The sequence below is a fragment of the Archocentrus centrarchus genome, chromosome 5 (assembly GCF_007364275.1).
Source record: "Archocentrus centrarchus isolate MPI-CPG fArcCen1 chromosome 5, fArcCen1, whole genome shotgun sequence".
Classification (NCBI taxonomy): domain Eukaryota; kingdom Metazoa; phylum Chordata; class Actinopteri; order Cichliformes; family Cichlidae; genus Archocentrus; species Archocentrus centrarchus.
In genome coordinates, this window is record NC_044350.1 from 15570597 (window position 1) to 15590554 (window position 19958).

Consider the following 19958-nt stretch of genomic DNA (forward strand, 5'->3'; position numbering starts at 1 on the left):
ATAAATCTTAACTGTGTTTCTTCAAATATCTATTTATCTATAGTAGGATATAGATTTTCTATAGTCTAACTTCAAACACCTAAATGTAGTACATATATATAATACACAGCTGTGGAAGATACACCTACTGTAAGGCCATAAAATCATAAAAAGCCTATGCCTATCAGAATATCTTTATCCTAGATCTGATCAACAGGTTGAGGTGATGCACTTGGTGGTTCAAAGTACTGACTCACACAGAAACTTTGATACTGTGTATTCATGTAAACATTTCTAGAAAATTTTTCATTGACCTGAGCCCTAATCTGATGGTGCTGTTGATGATGACGGAGGGCGATATCGTTCTCAGCACGACAAAAAGGCATCACACGAAGAAACACATGGTGTAAACAGGAATCTCAGCCAAAGTAAATCAACAAGCAGGGAGCGATTCAACCTGAAACCTTTTATTGAGTTTTACAGTGACAGTTTCAAAATGTGATAAATTAGAATAAATACAGAGTTCAGATCATGCAGCTTATTATTTACAAAATGATGAAATATTAGTCATGGTAGGTTTAGATGTATAAAAAAAAATAGATAAGCTGCATCAATGAACTGAAGACAGTATCGAAAGATTTAAAAAGAGCATGTTGGAATTTTAGTGGCCGTATGTATTCCTACACGGGAACAACCTCAACAGCTGCCTTTTGTAAGGAACCCATCACTAGAGGTTTGTGCCCCGTAAGCACCTTTTTAAACACAGTTCAGTTAATATATTGGAGATTATATGTACACAGAGCTAGATTTTTTTTTTTTCTCCCATGTGCAGGACTGAACTCTTGAGCTCCAAATACTCTGTGGCTCTTGGTGTTCTGGACATACACAGAAAGGCTCTTGAAATGTTTGCACAATCAGGACATGCAGGAAATTGCAGATATCTACGAGTGCAGGAGATCACATTTCATAATCAGATTTAAGAAGCAGTTACGAGGTTCAGGGAAAATTTTTTCTGTCACATTCCAAGAAATGCGACATGGTCCGACTAAAAGGATAAAATGAAGGACGACTGGTGAGGGCACATACCACACAGGCACAAACGTCGGATCTCATTCACTTACTGCGTATCATTCTCCTGCTCTCCTGCCCTGTGCTTCTTTTCTCCCCCTACTGCTTCTTCCTAAATCCGTTTTCACACAGGCCCAGACTTTCTCCGCAGTTGCTCTTTCTGAATTGTCGTGCACAACAGACATAACAGACTTAATCCAACTACTGGAAATACTCATTTTGGTTTATGTGCCGCGCAGGTAGAGGAAGCTGGAGGCAGGATACATAACGCCCACTTCCACTGCAGTGAAGTTGCAGTGAAGATGGGTTTACCTGCTCTGCTGACAAACGGGCTCACTTACATATTACATGGACCTTTTACTACTGACCTTACGGTATAAATATTTTAATAGCTGGTCCAACTGATTCAAACATGTACATTCTCACATGCAGACAGGTAGAAAAACTATAGTGCACACATGAAAGCACAACAAAAATAAAATGCTGAGAAAGAAAAAAAAAAAACAGTCTGAAGATTGTCTGTTTAAAGTTCAAAGGAAGATCACTTCTTTGTGTCTGGCCTTTGCAAAAATAAGCACCTTTTGATAAAATTGGATGTTACACTTCTCCCAGTGAAATGCCTCAGCAATAATCCATCAGCCCTCATCTTTCATTTCATGTCGGCCTGCACTCGTTAAGCTGCAGGTGAGAAGAGCTTTGGTCTTAGTTGGGATGAAAGTTGAAGGCCCACTCTGGCATGCAATAACGCCGCCTGCTTGTTCTCTGGGTTGCCGAGGGACTCACGTTCAGTCACGTAACTGATCATCTCCAGGAGAGTAGGTCACCGTTCAATAAACTGGAGGCTAATGACATTTTCAGGAACTAGAAGTGTCCGTGTCATGGGCTTCACAGAAACTCCCTCTGGCTTTGGCTTCACATCGAACTCTAAAACAATCTAATGAGATCAGAAAGAGAGAAGATTAAGAGCAGGGCGACTGAAATGAAAAGCAGTCAAGTGCTGCATTAGGTTCCTTACATAACTCCAAGTAATAATACAGTAAGAAGATTTGCAGGAATGGCTTCTAAGAAATGTTTTGAAATCCTACACTGTGTAAATTATTTAAAAACAATCTGTCCAAACAGGATGTGAAAGAATGTTTAACCTATTCCAGCTTACAATCTACAGCCTATTTTCTCCAAAAGCTTTGAATGTTGTGTAACATGTAAACAAAAAGCAGAAATGCAATGACTTGAAATTCATTTCAACCCTATATTTAACTGAAACTGTACAAAATAAATATCAAAACTGAGAATTTCCTATTGTTTGTTTTGTTTTTTTTAAATATGTAAAATAATATGCTCAGTTTAAATTCTGATGCCAGTAGCAAGTTTTCAAAAAGGTTAGGGCAGCAAAAGATTGGAAATACTGCATAATCCTAAAAAAAACCAAAAAAAAAACCAACAACAACGGTGAAACATCTCACAGCTAATTAGGGTAATTAATGAGATGATTGGTTATAAACTACACGTCACTGGGGAGTCTTTCACTTTCTCTTTCTCTTTCAGAGACTGCATACAGATATTTGAACAATTTAACAATAAAGTTTCTTGATATAAAATTTCAACAGCAAGAGTGAAAGGGAAGGTTTACAAGCTGGCAGTGAGATCTGCTATGATGTATATTTTGGAACTGGTGGCACTGACAAAAAAAGACAGAAGGCTGAACTGGAGGTGGCAGAGATGTTAAGACTTTCATTGGGAGTCACCAGGAGAGACAGGATTAGAAATGAGTACATCAGAGGGACAGCTCAGGTTCAGATGATTTGGACATGTGCAGAGGAGGTATAATGGATATATTGAACAAAGGATGCTAAATATGGAGCTGCCAGGCAGGAGGGAAAGAGGAAGACCACAGAAAAGGTTCATGGATGTAGTCAAGGAGGACATGCAGAGGGTTGGTGTGACAGAGTAGGATGCTAGGGATATGGATCCTAAAAGCAGCAGCAGAAAGAAGAAGAATAAATCAGCTGCTGTACATTCTCTCATTAAGAGACTCAGCCAGGATCATCAGGCCTTTAGGCAGCACTACATTGAAAGCAGACATGTGTCTGCAGCGGAAATTCCTACATGGCTCAGGAACATTTCTGAACACCACTGTCATTAAACACAGTTTGTCTGGGTTGCATAAACAAATGCATTTTACAACTCTACATCAATAAGACACAAATAACATTTAAAGAGGATGCAGAAATGCCACGTCCTTCTCTGGGTTCAAGCTCATTTAAGATGGACTGAAAAATGTCCTGAGGTCTGACTAATCAAAACTTTAAACTTTTTTTGGAAAATTGTAGTTTTGGAGCTAAAGAGGAAAGGAACTTTGCTTTATTATTATATTTTTTAATCACTGCACTGCTCAAAAGCATCTGTGATAGCAGGGAGGTGCATTTGAGCACATAGCAGGAGTGACTTGCACATCTGCAACATATGCTGCAATCCAGATGACTTCTTTTCCATGAAAGACCTTGCTTATTTCAGCAAGGCAATGCCGAAACACATGACCTTTACAACAGCATGACTCTGTTGTAAAGGTCCGTTTGCTATATTAGTCTGAAGTCCAAATTTGTCCTCGATTAAAAACAAATATCACTAAAGAAGCACCAGAATGTGAAGAAGCTGAACACCTGTGTTAAGTAAGGCATCAGCTTAAATTAAAAAATAGCTTAAGTGTCTTCATTACACCGTCTCCCAACGTTTTTGGAACTAGGATTGTATATTCTTAATGATTTGTTTTTTTAATTGCAAACTAGAATTTAAAAAATAGATAAAATGAGCTTAACTCACCCTGGAAAGAGCAAGGTAGAGCTCCAGCTCAGCGATACGGCGACCTATGCAGCTGCGTTTTCCCACACCAAAAGGCACAGAGGCATACGGGTGATGAGTCTGGTCTTTGGTCAGCCAACGATAGGGATTGAAATGATCTGGATTTGGAAACACTGCTGGATCCCGTGATGTTGCATACTGGCACAGGGTAATCAAAGTCTGGAAGGGAAATTTTTTTTGGTCAGATATGTTTTGAATACAAGAAAGGAGCACCTTATATACATGAAGCGTTACAACATGACACCAGCTGGATTTAGACGGTGAAGCAGTTCCCTTAAATATGAGAAACACCCCAGCGAAATTCTGGAGTGCAAATGTTGTTAACACTTACATTTTTGGGGATGAGATAGCCTCCAACCTGGATGTCTCTTTCTGTAATGACCCTTGCGTTAGCAGGAATAACAGGATACAACCTAAAAAAAACCCCCAAAAAACAATAATATAAGTTAAATTAGATTTCAAGTTTCAAAACACCTTCAAATACCTGAAGTCTTTGAGTTATACCTGAGCACTTCTTTGACTACAGCCTTCAGGAAAGGCATGCAAGCTACATCTGCAGCCTCTGGTATCCTTCGACCTTCAAGTGTAGTCAACACCTCCGCCCGGAGAGTGGCCTGCACATCTGGATGACGGGACAACTCGTACAAAGACCAGGACATAGTGCTGGAGATCTGAAACAACAGAAGGAAGGATACTTTTAACTGTTTGCCGGCCTAAAATCAGAAACTCATAAGGAAGATGACAAAGGAGCCACTCTCACCGTGTCAACTCCTGCGAGGAGCAGCTCTGTGACGTTGCTGTAGACCGTCTTCATGGGCAGCCCCTGCTGCGACAGGAAGTAGGTGAGATAACGGCCCTCCACTTTCTCTCCTCGGGCAACCTTATCTGCTTCGGCCATCAGACGCTGGTCAATGTGACCCTTCGCTGCAGATACGTGGAGATGAGAAGCCATTACACACTGATCCCTAATTCAGTCAAACATGATGGCACAGAGCAGTAAGTCTGCAGCTTTCTGGTGTCAGGTTTAATAAAGTCATATCAAATTCCCCTTCTTAAAAAGTGCCTAAAACCATGCATTAATTTCATGATGAATGTTCAAGTCGTTTTGCTGCAAATCTTGAAGTGCGTGAGGGTTAAAGACTTTAATCTCCTGCTTACTGAGCTAGCTTGAATCAGTGTGATTATTTATGTGTATGATGTCTTGAATCTTCATAAGTCTTAATGTACTGTGAGAGAGAGTGTGGGATAACAACCCAGGGCTAAGTGGAGACCAGCAGCAGCCAATGATGAGGGAGGAAAGCAGAAGGAAAATAATACCATCAAGTGTGGAAATGCCATGTTTATCTTGGTTCCATGTTATAGTGCCAGCTTGTGTATTGCATCTCCAGCTTAAGTACAGCCAGAAGCATCTTTATAATATCCTGTAGAATCTCCTCGCTGGTATATCAGGTTCTTTTTTCTTTTTTTTTTTTTAAATGCTTTTTGCTTATGCATTTAATATAATATTTTATTACTTTTTTGGAGACCACAGCATGGTTGTAGATTCAATTATCACTCTTAGTTTTAAAGTGCCACTACAATTACTTCTAAGTATGCATACATTTTGCTGCCCAAGCTCAAATGTGCTCTGAGAAATAACCCACCAAAATCAAACATGTAGTCCCAGCACTGACAAAAGACATTCCAGGGTTTAGGGAACAACTGGTGCAACCAGTTTGGCATGGCCATGGTAAGAAGAGTCATCACAAACATGGTGTTAATAGACTGGATGAAACGCTCCGTCTCTTCGGGAACAACCTGATCCAGGCAACCAATTCTGGATTCAAACAAAACTGAAGAAATGCCTGTCAAAAAAAAATCAAAGCAAAACACAACAAAGTTCATGAGGAAGGGAAGAAAAGAGGATGAGAGGCTTGTTTTACTGCATGCTCCGGATGTATAAGAAGGTAAACATGCATGATATATGGTTGTTGTTTTTAGCCTCTTTATCAGACTAACAAAGGTCATTGACAAACCTTGTTACAATTAAATAAATAATACCATCTGAATGCAAAATTAAAAGTTTAAATATTGGCAGCTTTCATCAGTGCACATATGTGACTATTCAGCATTTATATTTAACTCCTGCAGCAATGACTATAAAAGAGTTTCAGTGGTGGCTTTTTATATCACTGCATAAGATCAATGATGGGCCATTTCTCATCAAATCAAGCTGCATCGGTACACGCTTTTTCCCCTCCAGCTGTACAATAACAATGATGACAGTAGAGTAAACTGCACACGAGCATGAATTATTAAGGCATGCTGAGCATTGCCAGGCATGTGCATTTAAAACGTCAGTGATATGACATAATATTTGTGCATACAGGTGGCCTTGATTGCAATATTCAAATGGTTGCGGTACACCCTATGACGGTCGTCAGATAGTGTGAAACCTCACCTTCAAGACCGAAGCGATAGAACTCGCTGGCAATGTCGGTGACAAGACCCTGAGGACCTCCGCTAAGGCGAAGTTTGGCAATGAGGTCACTGACGACACTGTTGAGGGTTTTATCGTAAGCTTCCACTGCCTTTGGCCGCAGCATGTGTTTCCCCAGGAGACTTCTCACTGTCTGCCACTCCTCCCCCTCACTAGGGACACACATACACACTTTAACTTAAAACTGATACAGTGGCTGCAGCTGTACACACAGTTCAGTTACATTAAGGTTTTAAGGCTATTTAACTGCTGTACTACATTCATATTTAACAAACAGTTCAACACTTAATATGAGTATGCCAAATGACTGTATACTGTATAGTTCTGGCTTTTTCTATGAGTACCATTAGTGAATGAAAGCTGAAAAAACTTAACTGAACTGAATGAGTATGTCTTCTTAGTGACCATGAGGCCACCAGCCAAATATTACATCTAGTTCACCTTTGTCTTGTGATGAGATACAGTACAGAAAAAGGAAAAGTCTGGAAGTGAAGGGGAAAGATTTTCATGAGCAGGGAAATGTGAGCTGACAGCAGAGCAATGCTTACGCTGTCAAAAGTCCGTAGTGATGTCCTCTGAGCTTCCTGTAGTCCTTCCAGGAGGAAAGATCAGAGCGCATGGGGTGGTGACCCTCCTGCCTCAGGATCTGCTCGATGAGCGCCGGATCAGCCACATGAACTGTCAGTATAGGACCAAAGCTTGCCTTCCACATAGGGCCATACCGCTGCACTCCCTCCAGCTAGGACATGAGACAAAAGTTGTAAAACAAAAACCTGTAGTCATCACCTTTGAGGCACCCTCCCTTCTCCAGTTTAGAGCTCAGTGCAGAGGTGAAGCCTTGCAGGCGTTTTAATGCACAAGTGAAATTTTTTAAAGGATGCATAACTTCATAGGCACGATCTGACATGTTGACAGATGATAATTAATCCAGCGTACATATTCAAGTGCAAAGCTCTCAGTACACACATATTTTTTTAATTCATTAATTTATTGTTCCTAAACCAGGAAACTTTGTAGAGGGGACACAAATATATGAGAAAAAATAATAATTTAACTGAATTTGTCTGAATGTCTGAGATTTAATTACATTTTTTTAAAAGTGAAAATGAGCTTTTGTCCTAAGGACTGTTTACTGCTTTCTTGCACAACTACCCGGAATAATAAACTCACGTTTTTAGTCTACTATGATGATGCGTGCCCTGCATTTTCAATAAAAGTGCAATCATTTGAAATATCCCTTACAGTCTTTTGTGTTTTAATCTTCTTACCTGTAACTCGTGCAGACGTGACAGACCCCGCCTGGCAAACAAATCCCAGACAAAACTGGCGACCGACGGCCCCGGCATGTCATCCAGCGTCTTCACTCCCTGCATCTTGGTCCCCGCCGAACCGGCTGGTGCGCCCTCAGCCCACCTCTCCATCCATTTGACCAGAGGGAAAGAGCTCCGGCCGGATACTCTAAGAGCTTGTTGCAACATCCTTCTCACTAAGCTCATGGAGCGGTGACGGGATGCCGGTTCCTCGGATGTCGGTGCTCATTGTTTTACCGGCTGAGCGTCGTATTTATAACCCGGGACCTGCTCCTTGAACCATGCGAGCAAAAGCTGTAAATTTTCTTATTTTGGGCCAATCATGGGTGCAAAGGTTCCCGAGGTCCCGCCCCACTTTGATGAAATTGGGAAGGCGCGAGCCGAGAAGGTGTGTCCAATCAGAAGGCTGAACCCAAACCATCCCAGAGGCAGCACACGTGGAATCCCTGGATGAAAAATGCACGACTTGTGTTACTGTTAAGGCTTATCTGTCGTCCTGTGGAGCACTTTGGTCTCCAATAGTCCAACTGTCTGGCATATTTTGCATGAGTATGGATTAGTGGATCTGATGTCTCTTGTGATCAACCCCACCCCCGCAATTACCACCACCACCTCCACCCTCCCACGGCCAATGCTATTGTAGATCCCCTTTATCTGAAAGGGGAGAAGGTCTGTTTAACAGTGATAACAGTGCTGAAGGTTAGTTTAACCTTAAATAAACAGGACAAGCAAACTGTTAATCCAATAACTAAAAAGTGCAACATGCAAAATGTCAAGAAAAGTAGACCTACACTGACTGAAACACTGGACCAATGCTCTTAATGAAACTGGGGGAAAAAATTGGTAGAGGTGGTCTTTTCCCAGTCCTGTGAGTCGTATGTTTATACAGCTATGACCAGTTCTTTTGCTGACTTGGAGGGTTTTCTAGCAAGAGAGAAAATCCTGACCTGATTTCATTCGCACTGGAAGCTGTCCAAAGCACCATGTGTGCGAACTGTGAAGTAACAACCCTGGGGCCGTACTCAGAATCTGCTTTGGCATTTGCTCCCACATTTTTTATGCTCTAACTAGAAATCTTAGATCACCCAATTTCACAGAAACACAGAGGAATGACCGGCAGTTTCAGGCAGAAACAGTGAGGCTTATTCTCTGCACCAGCTCAGTTGGATGAGAGTGCAGTATCTCAGCTCATGCAGCTTTCTGCATTATTCTTATCCATTATGGCACATGCAAACGTGTTAAATGTTTACAACACGAGCCTCTTTTTTGGCGAGTCATTTCATGTATTGTATGCATATTTTGTATAGGTATTGCATAGAAAAAAAACACCTAATAAGAAAAAATGGCATATTTTGATTAATTAAAAAGAGGGCATGGAGTATGTGTTATTTCAAACCAACTGAGCTAAAGCAAGGTGAAGCAAAGCTTATCTGAGCAGCGTAATATACAAAAGTCTTGAGTCACCCCTCATTTCTTTATATTTTGCTTCCAAGGAGCCAGACTTTCTTATAATTTTTAAAGTTGTCTTAAGCAATAATTCTCCAGGTTTTTTGAGGGTCTTTCAAAGTTTTTATTTGGACATTGGCTGTTTTTTCACTCATTTTCAGTCTATATATCTGACCATTTTCACAGGAATGATTGTTTGTTTAGCTATGAATTGACCTATGAATTATCAAATATTAAGAAACAGAGGAAAAAAAAAATCCAGCAAAGAGCTGACACAGGACCTGAGAGATGGCTCTAGTCCTTCAGTGGATCCAGCTACTGTTCACTGAAGCCTCATCAGAAAAGGTCTCAGTAGAAGGGTGGTTGTCAAGAAGCCATTCTTATTTCAACTTTCTTTATTGAATTTTAACAGCTTAACATACAAAATAATCAGTAGAACACTGAAAGAGCAGTCGTCACAAAGAGGAAAAACAATAAGAAAATGTAAGGTAGTTTCTCCCTAACCCCCTCACTCCCACCCCCCACCCTGAATACTGTCAAGAAGCCATTTTTAATGAAGGGAAATGGGGAGAAAAGGCTGAGGGATGGCAAATTACACAGGAAAATCAGTGGCAACATGTCTGATGGAGTAAAGAATCCAGTGAAGTGAATTTTGGTTTAGTTCATATTGTTTTCAATTTGTATGATGGAGGTCAGGAGAGAGGTACAGCAGTGAGTGTGTACAGCCATCTGTCATGGTTTGGGGCTGCAATTTAGCCAGTGGTGTTCAGGAATTCATCAAATTTGATGGAATTATGAACACAGAAAAGTGCCATCAAATATCGATCCACCATGCAATACCATCTGGAAAGCATCTGACTGGAAAAAAATTAATTTTTCAGCATGACAGTGATCCCAAACACACTGCCAGTGCAGTAAAAGAATACCTGGATAGAAAAACACTCAGTGGAACACTATCAGTCATGGATTGGCCTCCTCAGAGCCTGAACTTCAACATTATTGAAACAGTGGGGGATCATCCTGACAGAGAATGGAAGAAAAGGCAGCCAACATCCAAAGAAGAGCTTTGAATGTCCTTCAAGAGACCTGGAGAACTATTCCTGAAGACTGCTTAGAGAAATGACAAGAAAGCTGCTTAAGAGAGTTCAGGCTGTGTTGAAGAATAAAGATGGTCACACAAAGTACTGATTTTCAAGTTTGTTAGAACTGTATAAACTGTTTTTACCTTGTATACTGGATTTCCATGTATGGTTACACATATTTCACCTATTTACAAAAAACAACCACTGCCACTCCAAGTGTTTCAAAGCAAATCTGCATAAACATACATAAATACATAAAGGTTAGAAAACAGGATATAGCTACAACTGTGTACATTTTTTCTTCCAGCACTATAAGAATATATTGGTTCATGAAAACAATAACTAGGCTTTGGCTTACTTTCTACAGTAACACCAGAATATTTGCGGGTACCATTCTGTGATAAGGAGGACACTTCACTGCTTTATTTGACTTGCTTTTTACTGCCAAGAAGCATACACATACCACTAAAACTTTTCCACAGAGCAGTTTCCTTTGATGATTTTATGGCAATCACTCTGACTATAAATATATATATATATATATATGTGTGTAATATATGATCATAAATAATAAACCATTCTTTTAACTGCATATCCCCCCAAGCCCAGGACTTAATCTTTTTAAACCATACATTACACTCATAATATGCCAGCCAAACACTACAAACCTCAATACATGTGCTGCCTAAGGGAGGAAGAATTATGGGTTGGTGCCTGAAAATTAACCCTGGTGCCTACAGAGGCTTGTTCCAAAAATGACATATTGCATTTTTTTCCTCATGCAGTGAAACACAGAGTCACACTGACATGCATATTACTCATGCAGGAGTATCCAGCAGAGTTACTGCAGTGCTAAAGGCCTGCTGCCCTCAGATGATCGGACTCTGTCATGAGCAAACAGTGTGGAGGTTTTGCTGATTAAAACTGCGATTAGGAGAATTTTCTTTTCTTGCCACTGCAACATCACATGTCCAATGAGCCTGCTGCTGGGTCACTGCTGACATCACACAAGATTGTCAGACTTTTAGCACTTAGATGGTACTTTGGGATAGTGTGCAGAACACTCAGACCCTTTAGATAAATTGTCTTTATTTTATGGTCCAATTTCTCTACAAAGGCCAGATAAGGTGTGATTTTTTTGGCTGGAGGGAGGATTCAGTCTTGTGAGTATCACTCTGTTTGCTTCTGGGCCTTTTTTCCCCCTACAGATTTACATGAACTGTTAAGTATAATCAAGCCTGTGTCCTCCACAGACAAGGTGAATCTGCAGATTAGTTCTTCTAAATGTGTCAGTTATAAAGCACAGTGCAGGTCCAAGAAGGTGGAAGCGTGAACATTACAAATAAATCAGCACAACTGTGACATAACAAAGTTAGATTTGGTTACAAAAGGATGATAACAGCTCCAATTGTATTGAAGAACTCCTCTAAGGGGGAAAGGATATTATCAGAAGACCATTTTTAAGCATTGCAGCAATCCTCATATATCTGATCACTATATTTACAGTGTCTGACCCAAACATGTGAATCTGACCTCTGAATTAGAACCAGCAAACAAACTAACTTTGACTAATGAGGATAAAAGTGCAACACAGAGCAGGACATGAGGCAATGACATGAGACTTCCTGAGTCGAAGATGCATCGCTATCTTAAAGGGTAATAGATAAAGAGTGACCTCTGAAATTTTCATAAACACAAAAAACTTATTAGTTATTAGTTGGTCACTGGCGCCTTGATGAGTCTTGATCTTACACAACACAGTGCAAACCTAAGACTTTTTGCTGGTGTGCTGAAGACCCCTTTCCAGTGGGTAGACAGTCACCTAACACTAATGTCAAACAGTAATTTATAAACCATCCCAACACTGGGTCTTAGCAATCTTTTGGTACTATATGAAGCTAACACAGTACTGGGTAAGTGTGCACTGATGTCAGACTGATGTAATTTTTATTGCATGGATTTAAAATGTATAACTTTTATTTTATTTTTGTAAGAAAAAAAAAAACCCTATTAATCACTGAGATGCTGTTGTTCCTCTGTGTTTGCTCTGGTGTCACTCTGATGCACGTCCTTGGTTTCTTGTTCAGCTAACGATAACTTAAGACCACACAAGGAACTTTCCCCAAATCAGACATTTCAATTAATCTGTGCCTGCCTTAGAAGCAGGGGATTAATACTGATTATGAAAAACCTAATAGAAAGAATGGCTTCTTTGTGTTGGTGTATGGTGCAAAGTGTTGTGGCCCAACTCTAGATCATACTATAGAGTGCAGTGGGGATGGCCTCAGAGGTATTTTCCCTTATTGTATTGGCCCAATGCCCAGAAATGAAGCTGTTATACTCCCAGACTAGTGTGTTAAAGTTCATGTCTGCAGCCTGCCTGTCTGGGTGGTATCAGAAGTGTGCCTTTCTACACACACTCGAACACACACAGATGTCTATGTACCTGTGTCTGCCCAAGCATGCATGAATGAGCATGTGTTTCACTGTTTTTCTTCACTCAACTAGCTGTTAGTATGGTATATTTATGGTGATGGGGTCTCCTCATATTTCAATATTTGAGTGACTGTGGACAGACATGACCATTCAATAGCTGTGTTTGTTTGTTTTGTCTGATGTATACCTCCATGGTCCTATCACACCTCTTCATCTTCACCAATTTTCCCAAAATGTTCCTATTAATTAGTCACAGTCTAACCCAGATGTTATTGACCACAACAGTTTTTCATGGAATTGAAGTGTCAGTGTTCCCTTTGGAGTGGCTCAGTCACACAGCCATTACTAAAAACCTTTATCCAACTTTTAATAATTATTTTTTTTAATCTCAGACTATACAGGACTAAATGTCAAAGGTCGTGGCAATACAATTGGAAAAAGAAGCCTCTTTTCCCTAAAAAGAACATGGCAGCATGGATTAGGTGAACAAACCACAAGACTTTTAAAATAATGTCCTTTGGACAGATGAGACCAAAGTGGAGATGTTTGGCCATGACGTGCAGTGCCAATATGTCAAATGTGGTGGTGGAAGGGTGATGATTTGGGCTTGTTTTACAGCCACAGGACCCGGGCACCTTGCAGTCAATAAGTTGACAGTGAGCTCCTCTGTATATAAAAGTATTCTGGAGTCAGATGTGAGGCCCGAACTGGGTCATACAACAGGACAATGATCCCAAACACAGCAGCAAATCTAAAAGTAGAATGGCTGAAAAAAAAAAAAAAAAGAATCAAGGAGCTATAATGGTCCAGTCAAAGTACAGACCTCAATGTGACTGAAATGCTGTGGTGGGACCTTAAGAGAGCTGTGCATAAACAAGTACCGACAAACCTCAATGAACTGAAACACCATAAAGAAGAGCGGGCCGAAATTCCTCCACAATGATGTGACAGACTGATAAACATATACAGAAAACAGTTCTTTCTCACGTGACTGCTTATGCTTGTATTAAAACTTTTTCCTACTCTTGGATTTTTGTGATGTCAAGGAGAGTATATATGCTTAGTATATGATTAGGCCATTCTCTGTTTTATTGATATTATTAAATCATTATTATCGTTATTATATTTTAGATGTTGTTCCCATTTGTGTGATTACGTTTCACATTGGCATTACTTTCTTAAAAGTGGTCTGTGTTCAGTGTATGAAATTCATGCTTGGACAATGCAGTGTGCACAATGAGCCAAGGTGTGCAAGGAGTGATTGAGAGTGTTTGCCAAACACTCAACAGCTGCTTGAGAGCACAAAGGATGATGATGATGTGGTGATGAAGAATAAAAAATAGCAATACAATTACTGAATAATGGTTTTTATTGACATACATGTGGTAACTGGTTAAGATTGTGCGGCTTGAAAAAAAAAAAAAAAGCACACACTTTCATGTCTTGAATAATAAATAGGTGTTTAAGGTGTCATGAAGGGCATCTGTCAGAGTAAGAGCACATCTGGACACCAGATGTGCTTGACATACGAGAACAAGTTTTTCACTCTGGTTGTATATGATGTATGTCCACCACAGTGACTGCATGCATGCTGTGGATAATGACGTGTTTCTGAGCTGTATAGAAAGAGGTGATCACACACAAAAATGAATTCTCCACTGTGACTTCTTAACAAAATTTAACAGCAGCAGCATCTCTGTATGTTTGATCTGTACGTTCTGAGGTCAGCTATCAACAGGCAACATACAGTACTGCAGTGTTTAAAAGATTAATATAAGGTGTTCCATGTGTACAGCTAGATTTTCGAAGTTCATGTCCTTTTTGTTGTACTTTGTACCTTTGACTGTATGTGTTGAACTGTAATGCAGCTGTCAGAACTACAGTATGAGTTACTGCATCATGCATTGATCAGCTGGTGTTGATTTTAACCTAATTAAGTAACAGCCCTCAGAGCCAAGATAAGTTCTACTTAAACAATAAAATATTAGAAATTATAAGATGAAAAAAAAGGCAATCAACCAAGGCGTGGTTGTTCATATTAAACCCCCTTTGCAAATATGAATGAGGTGACCAAATTTCAAGCTACATCTTAAATCCATAAATATCTGACATGCAAAGGGAATTTATGTGCTGTGAGAAGCTTAAGAGGTCAGCACATGGGGGTTTCGAAAATGTGAAAGAGTCATCCTGTTGGGGAGTACAAACATACATAATATAATGCTGGCTCTATAATGTTTTTTGAGTGGTTTGCACTGTTGCTGCACAGAGAGATGGTATTGCTCTCAAACCTGCTTGTCAGCTAGAGCCAAAGGATGCTAAGGCTTCCACCCAGACTCCAAAGGCAAGTATGTAAGTTTAATTGTTATCAAACGTTTTAAATTGGCCTGTGGATGTAAGTACAACCTGCTCTTTGACTAGCTACCTGATTAGGGTGTACACTGCCTCTTCCTAATGTAAGCCCCTCTACTTTCCTAAATTGGATAAGCAGCTAAGTGGATGGATGGGTGGATGGACGGACACCTATCCAGGTGTCAAAGGGATGGTCAGATTTAACTAAATCACCGAGCTTGTTGTGCTGCGAGCATAGAAAAAAAATAAGAATAAGCCTTACACTGGACAAGTGATGTAGTTAGCTGTAAATTATTGAAGTTTATTACACCCAAGACAGACAGTGATACAAACCAAGAAAGGTATTTACCCAACATAAAAAGTACACATTCAGACTAACTTATGACCCTGTAGAAGTTCAGACATGATTGATGACCTCTCAGCACATATATTTTGGTGATCTGATGCAAGCTGTTTTAAATAATGAGGCGGTCATGATGTCATGACTGGCAGGTGTAAACAATTATTGAGAGGGCTGCAGCTGCACCCTGCTTCAGAATAATTACTGGTGTCCATCAACAGCAAAGTTTACTTTGAAAAGTTTGAACAGATCACATTTCCTACTATTCATCACTGAAACATGCCTGCCCCCCCCCAAAAAAAGAAGAAAACACACGCACACACACACACACACACACACACACACACACACACACACACACACACACACACACACACACACACATATATATATATATATATAGTTACAGGCAAAAACAACATTAAGGAGTTGAATACAAAGTGAAGAGTTTGTCTTTGAGAGCCCCAAAAAGCTTTTATTGGACTCTCAGGTCAGTAGAGGGTTCTCATTAACTTAGATCTAAGAATCCCAAATGAGGAGTTTCTCTTCTGTGGCTGTGCCAGAATAATTATTTCTGTGGGAATGAGCCACAATTTTCTCCAGAAACACAGCAGCTCAGTCTGGTTTAGGCTGAGCCTGGGGTGGCAGGGTGGGATGTTAATGAGGCAGCAGAAGTGCATGTCTCAACCTGAGCATTGGGAAGGAAAAGAGACAGATTAGTGCTAGTGACTTGGCATTAAAAAGAAGGAAATTTTGTGTTACAGCATTGAGTGTGAGGGTAGAAAGAAAAGTGGCATAAAACCAACTTCAGGTTTGGGAAACTGATCAGAAACATTCTTCATGGTAAAGATTGAGCTCTGCTGTACATTTAGAATGCAAACAGCGAGTGCACACAGCCACAGATCCTCATGCTGGCTCGTGCTGGATTCTGAAGGCTTCTTGTAAGTCTGGGTGGATGAAAACTGAGGGAGGTGAATCAGTATATGAGCAGATTTAAAACACTCGTATGGATATGTTATATACTCATATACTATAGCTACATACAGTCATGATAAAAAAGAAAGTACACACTCATTTATTTCTAAGGTTTTACATATCTGGGTATCATAAAAAATATCATCTGGTCCTTACCACATTTCAAAATCTTTTAAATATCTCTGTTGAACAAAAAACTGAAGTAAAATGAAGAAGCAGTCCTATGAAAAGCTAAGTGCACTCTTAGTGCTTCCACAGGAGTTAAGAGGGTAAGTATCATCTGGAACATGGCAGCATGACTTAGGCTTGCACAGCTGCATCTGAACAAACCACAAGACTTCCAAAATAATGTCCTCTGAACAGATGAGGCCAAAGTGGAGATGTTTGGCCATAAATGCTGATATGCGGCGTTTGGCAAAAACCAAACACTGCACGTCAGCACAAATGCCTCACACCAACTGTCAAGCACGGTGGTGGAGGGGTGATGATTTGGGCTTGTTTTGTTGCCACAGGAGCTGGGCACCTCGCAGTCAGTGGGTTGACCATGAACTCTTTTTGGAGTTAAATGTGAAGCCATCTGTCAGACAGCTAAATCTTGACCCAAACTGGGTCATGCAACAGAAAAATCCCAAGCACAGAATGGCTGAAAACAAAAAGAATCAAGGTGCTGCAATGGCCCAGTCAAAGTCCAGACCTCAACCTGACTGAAACACTTTGTTAGCATTAAGAGAGCTGTGCATAAATAAATGCCTGCAAACCTCAATGAACTGAAACAATGCCGTGAAGAAGAGTGGACCAAATTCCTCCACAATGATGTGAGAGACTGATGGAGTCATACAGAAGACAGTTACTTCAAGTCATTGCTGCTAAAGGTGGGTCTCCTAGCTATTGAGCTTTCCATACACTGCTTCTGCTTTTTGGCTTAGTTGTTACATAAATGATGACAATACTTAATATGTCATGTGTTGTTCATCTGAGGCGGTATTGAAAAAATTCTAGAACCTGGTAAAGACCAGATAATTTTGTTTTTTATGTCCTCACATGTAAAACCTTAGTATTTAAAGAAGGTGTATTTTCTTTACACCTGACTGTATAAGCCAGTATATTGTAACTGGTAATTTTTGCTTGAGACCAAATTTGGAAATGGGGAGAAACACCAAAGTCTGCCTATTTTAAAGATCACCAATTAACTTGTTCCAATTTTTTTTTAATTCATCAAAAACCTAAGCAGTTTGTGGTTTATCGGAGAGGGCTTGTGGAGTCATGTGTCTGAATTTTTCCTAGCAGGAACAGTAACTTCCTTAGATCTTACTGGTTGTCTGGCAGTCTCCCAGTGACGACAAAACATCAAAAGGTTATTCCTCCAGGCTACAAAGTAGGCTGGAACATAATTCCTCAGTAAATTTTTCAAGTGGCTGGTGGGTAGATTTTGTCACCAGTGGACAGAGCTCAGCTCACTCTATCCATGTCTGTGCTAAGCAAAGCCGGTCAGCTCCGAGAGGTAGTTTCATAATTAGCATGTACAGTACACACCAGAGAGTGGCATCCATCTTTCATCTCATTTCAAAGCAATGTTTTTATCATTGTGTGGTGAAAGAAGTGTTGCTTTAAGTTAAATCCAAGTCAGACACCTGTCTCAGTAAAGATGTTCAGGGGGGATTTATCTTTGACCCCAATAACATTCCAGTATGCAGATGTAACAAATCCTTTTAGGATGAAACAAAAACAAATCCACATTTATTTACTAGTCTCACCAAATGTGAATCATTAAGTTTCCCTTTCCTGGGTTTCACCTGCAGAGCATTTAATTAAACTCTTATTTAATGACCCGATAGGACTAAAATGTTACATGATGCACTGATTTGGCTGGCTCAGATGGGTCTGTTGCCATATGGCAAAAATAAGTGACAACAGAAGAGCGGCTCCTCATTATCACTCATTTGATGGGCTGATCAATGTTCACACCATAAAAAAATCTGATAATACTTCCTGTATTTAGCAAAGCACATGTAGACCCAGTGAAAAGAGAAGAAATGCATGAACAATAATCATGTTACTTAGTACACCACATTACCTATTTTTAAAAAGGATTCAGTAAATGGATACACTCCATACATGGAAAATTAAACAATCAAGCTTGAAAGTAAGTTTTTGGTGTGATCGCCTTTATTCTTCAGCACAGTCTAAACTCTCTGAGGCAGCTTTCTTTTCATTTCTTTAAGTAGTCTTCAGGAATAGTTCTCCAGGCTTCTTGAAGGACATTCAAAGCTCTTCTTTGGATGTTGGCTGTCTTTTGTTCCATTCTCTGTCAAGATGATCCCACGCTGCTTCAATAGTGTTGAAGTCTGGGCTCTGGGGAGGCTGATCCATGACTGATTGCCAATCAGATGTTTTTCAGATGGTACTGCATGGTGGATCAAAATCTGATGGTACATTTCTGTGTTCATAATTCCATCAATTTTGACAAGTTCCCGAACATCTCTGGCTGAAATGCAGCCTCAAACCATTACAGGCTCCAATGTGTTTTACCAGCAGCTGTAGACACTCCCTGTTATATATCTCTCTCCTGACCTCCTCCATACCGACTGATGGCAATTTGAACCAGAAATGTCAAATTTGGGTTGATCGTTCCATCAGACCTGTTTCCACTGATTTTCAGTCCAGTTCTTGCGTAATTAGGTATACCTCAGCCTTTTCTCCCTGTTTCTCTTCCTTCAGATTGGCTTCTTGACAGCCACCCTTCCACTGAGACCATTTCTGATGAGGTTTCAGTGAACAGCAGATGGAAGAACCAGGTGCATCTCTCAGGTCCTGTGTCAGGTCTTTGCTGAATTTCTTTTTCTTTTGTCCTCCATTTGTTCAGTTTCCTCCAATTTTTTTAAGGACACACTGCACACCATGCAGAAATATGCCAGGTTTTTGGCCAACAGCTTTTTGGAAATCAAGTTGTTGGTGCAACAATATTATTTTATGCTTGTCAAACTGATATCTTTTGCATTTTTAGTACGTTCAACACATGAAAACAAATCATGTTTTGTGACAGGCCAACAAAGTAACAAAGTGCCTAAAGATACAATTTACAATTGTTTCTTTGCTAAGTTGTCTGCTGTGTGTAAACACAACACTGGTTCATCCCTTAAGTTAGGTGCCTTTTATATGCTTGAATACGTCAGAATTTGCTTAACAAATATTCTTCTAAAAATGGTCCGGCACACAGACACGACTGAAAAATGAGTGAAAAAGCAGCCAATGTCCAAAGACATTCAAAAAGCCTGGAGACCACTTTAAAAAATATAAGTCTGGCTCCTTGGAAGCAAAACATAAAGACATGAGCAGTGGCTCAGTAGTTTGGGACAGTACTGCATGCATATTGCTAAATATGGTGAACAATAGATACAAAAGTGTAATGATTTCCCATTATGGTCACAACATGTATTTAGTTGCTTCTCTCTGCTCTAAGCTTAAGTTTTCCAGTGTTTGGGTTTCAAATATGAAGGCATGTGCTGTCCTGTTTTTCTAATCACCACAGCCTGCAGCAGCAAATGGGATTCAAACCTGCACTGTCCCATTTTCCAAACTCCTGACAGTTTGGAATACAGCGCTAAAATCATACAGTTTCCATTGATTATATTATT

General features: G+C 40.0%; 1 protein-coding gene across 2 annotated transcripts; it reads right to left on the reverse strand.

Annotated features, from left to right (window-relative positions):
- Positions 1 to 430: 430 nt before the first annotated feature.
- cyp27b1 (cytochrome P450, family 27, subfamily B, polypeptide 1) lies at positions 431 to 7996 on the reverse strand. 2 transcript variants are annotated; one of them, XM_030728477.1, is made up of 9 exons: positions 7654 to 7995; positions 6934 to 7124; positions 6347 to 6537; positions 5550 to 5750; positions 4667 to 4830; positions 4411 to 4577; positions 4238 to 4319; positions 3868 to 4065; positions 431 to 1981 (listed from the first exon to the last, which is right to left on the reverse strand). In XM_030728477.1, exons 1-9 carry the CDS (start codon positions 7879 to 7881, stop codon positions 1868 to 1870), a joined length of 1536 nt encoding a protein of 511 aa, XP_030584337.1. In that variant the 5' UTR covers positions 7882 to 7995; the 3' UTR covers positions 431 to 1867. The 2 variants fall into 2 exon arrangements, with proteins under 2 accessions (XP_030584337.1, XP_030584338.1); XM_030728478.1 differs by lacking the exon at positions 5550 to 5750 and having other exon boundaries at positions 7654 to 7996.
- Positions 7997 to 19958: the final 11962 nt, after the last annotated feature.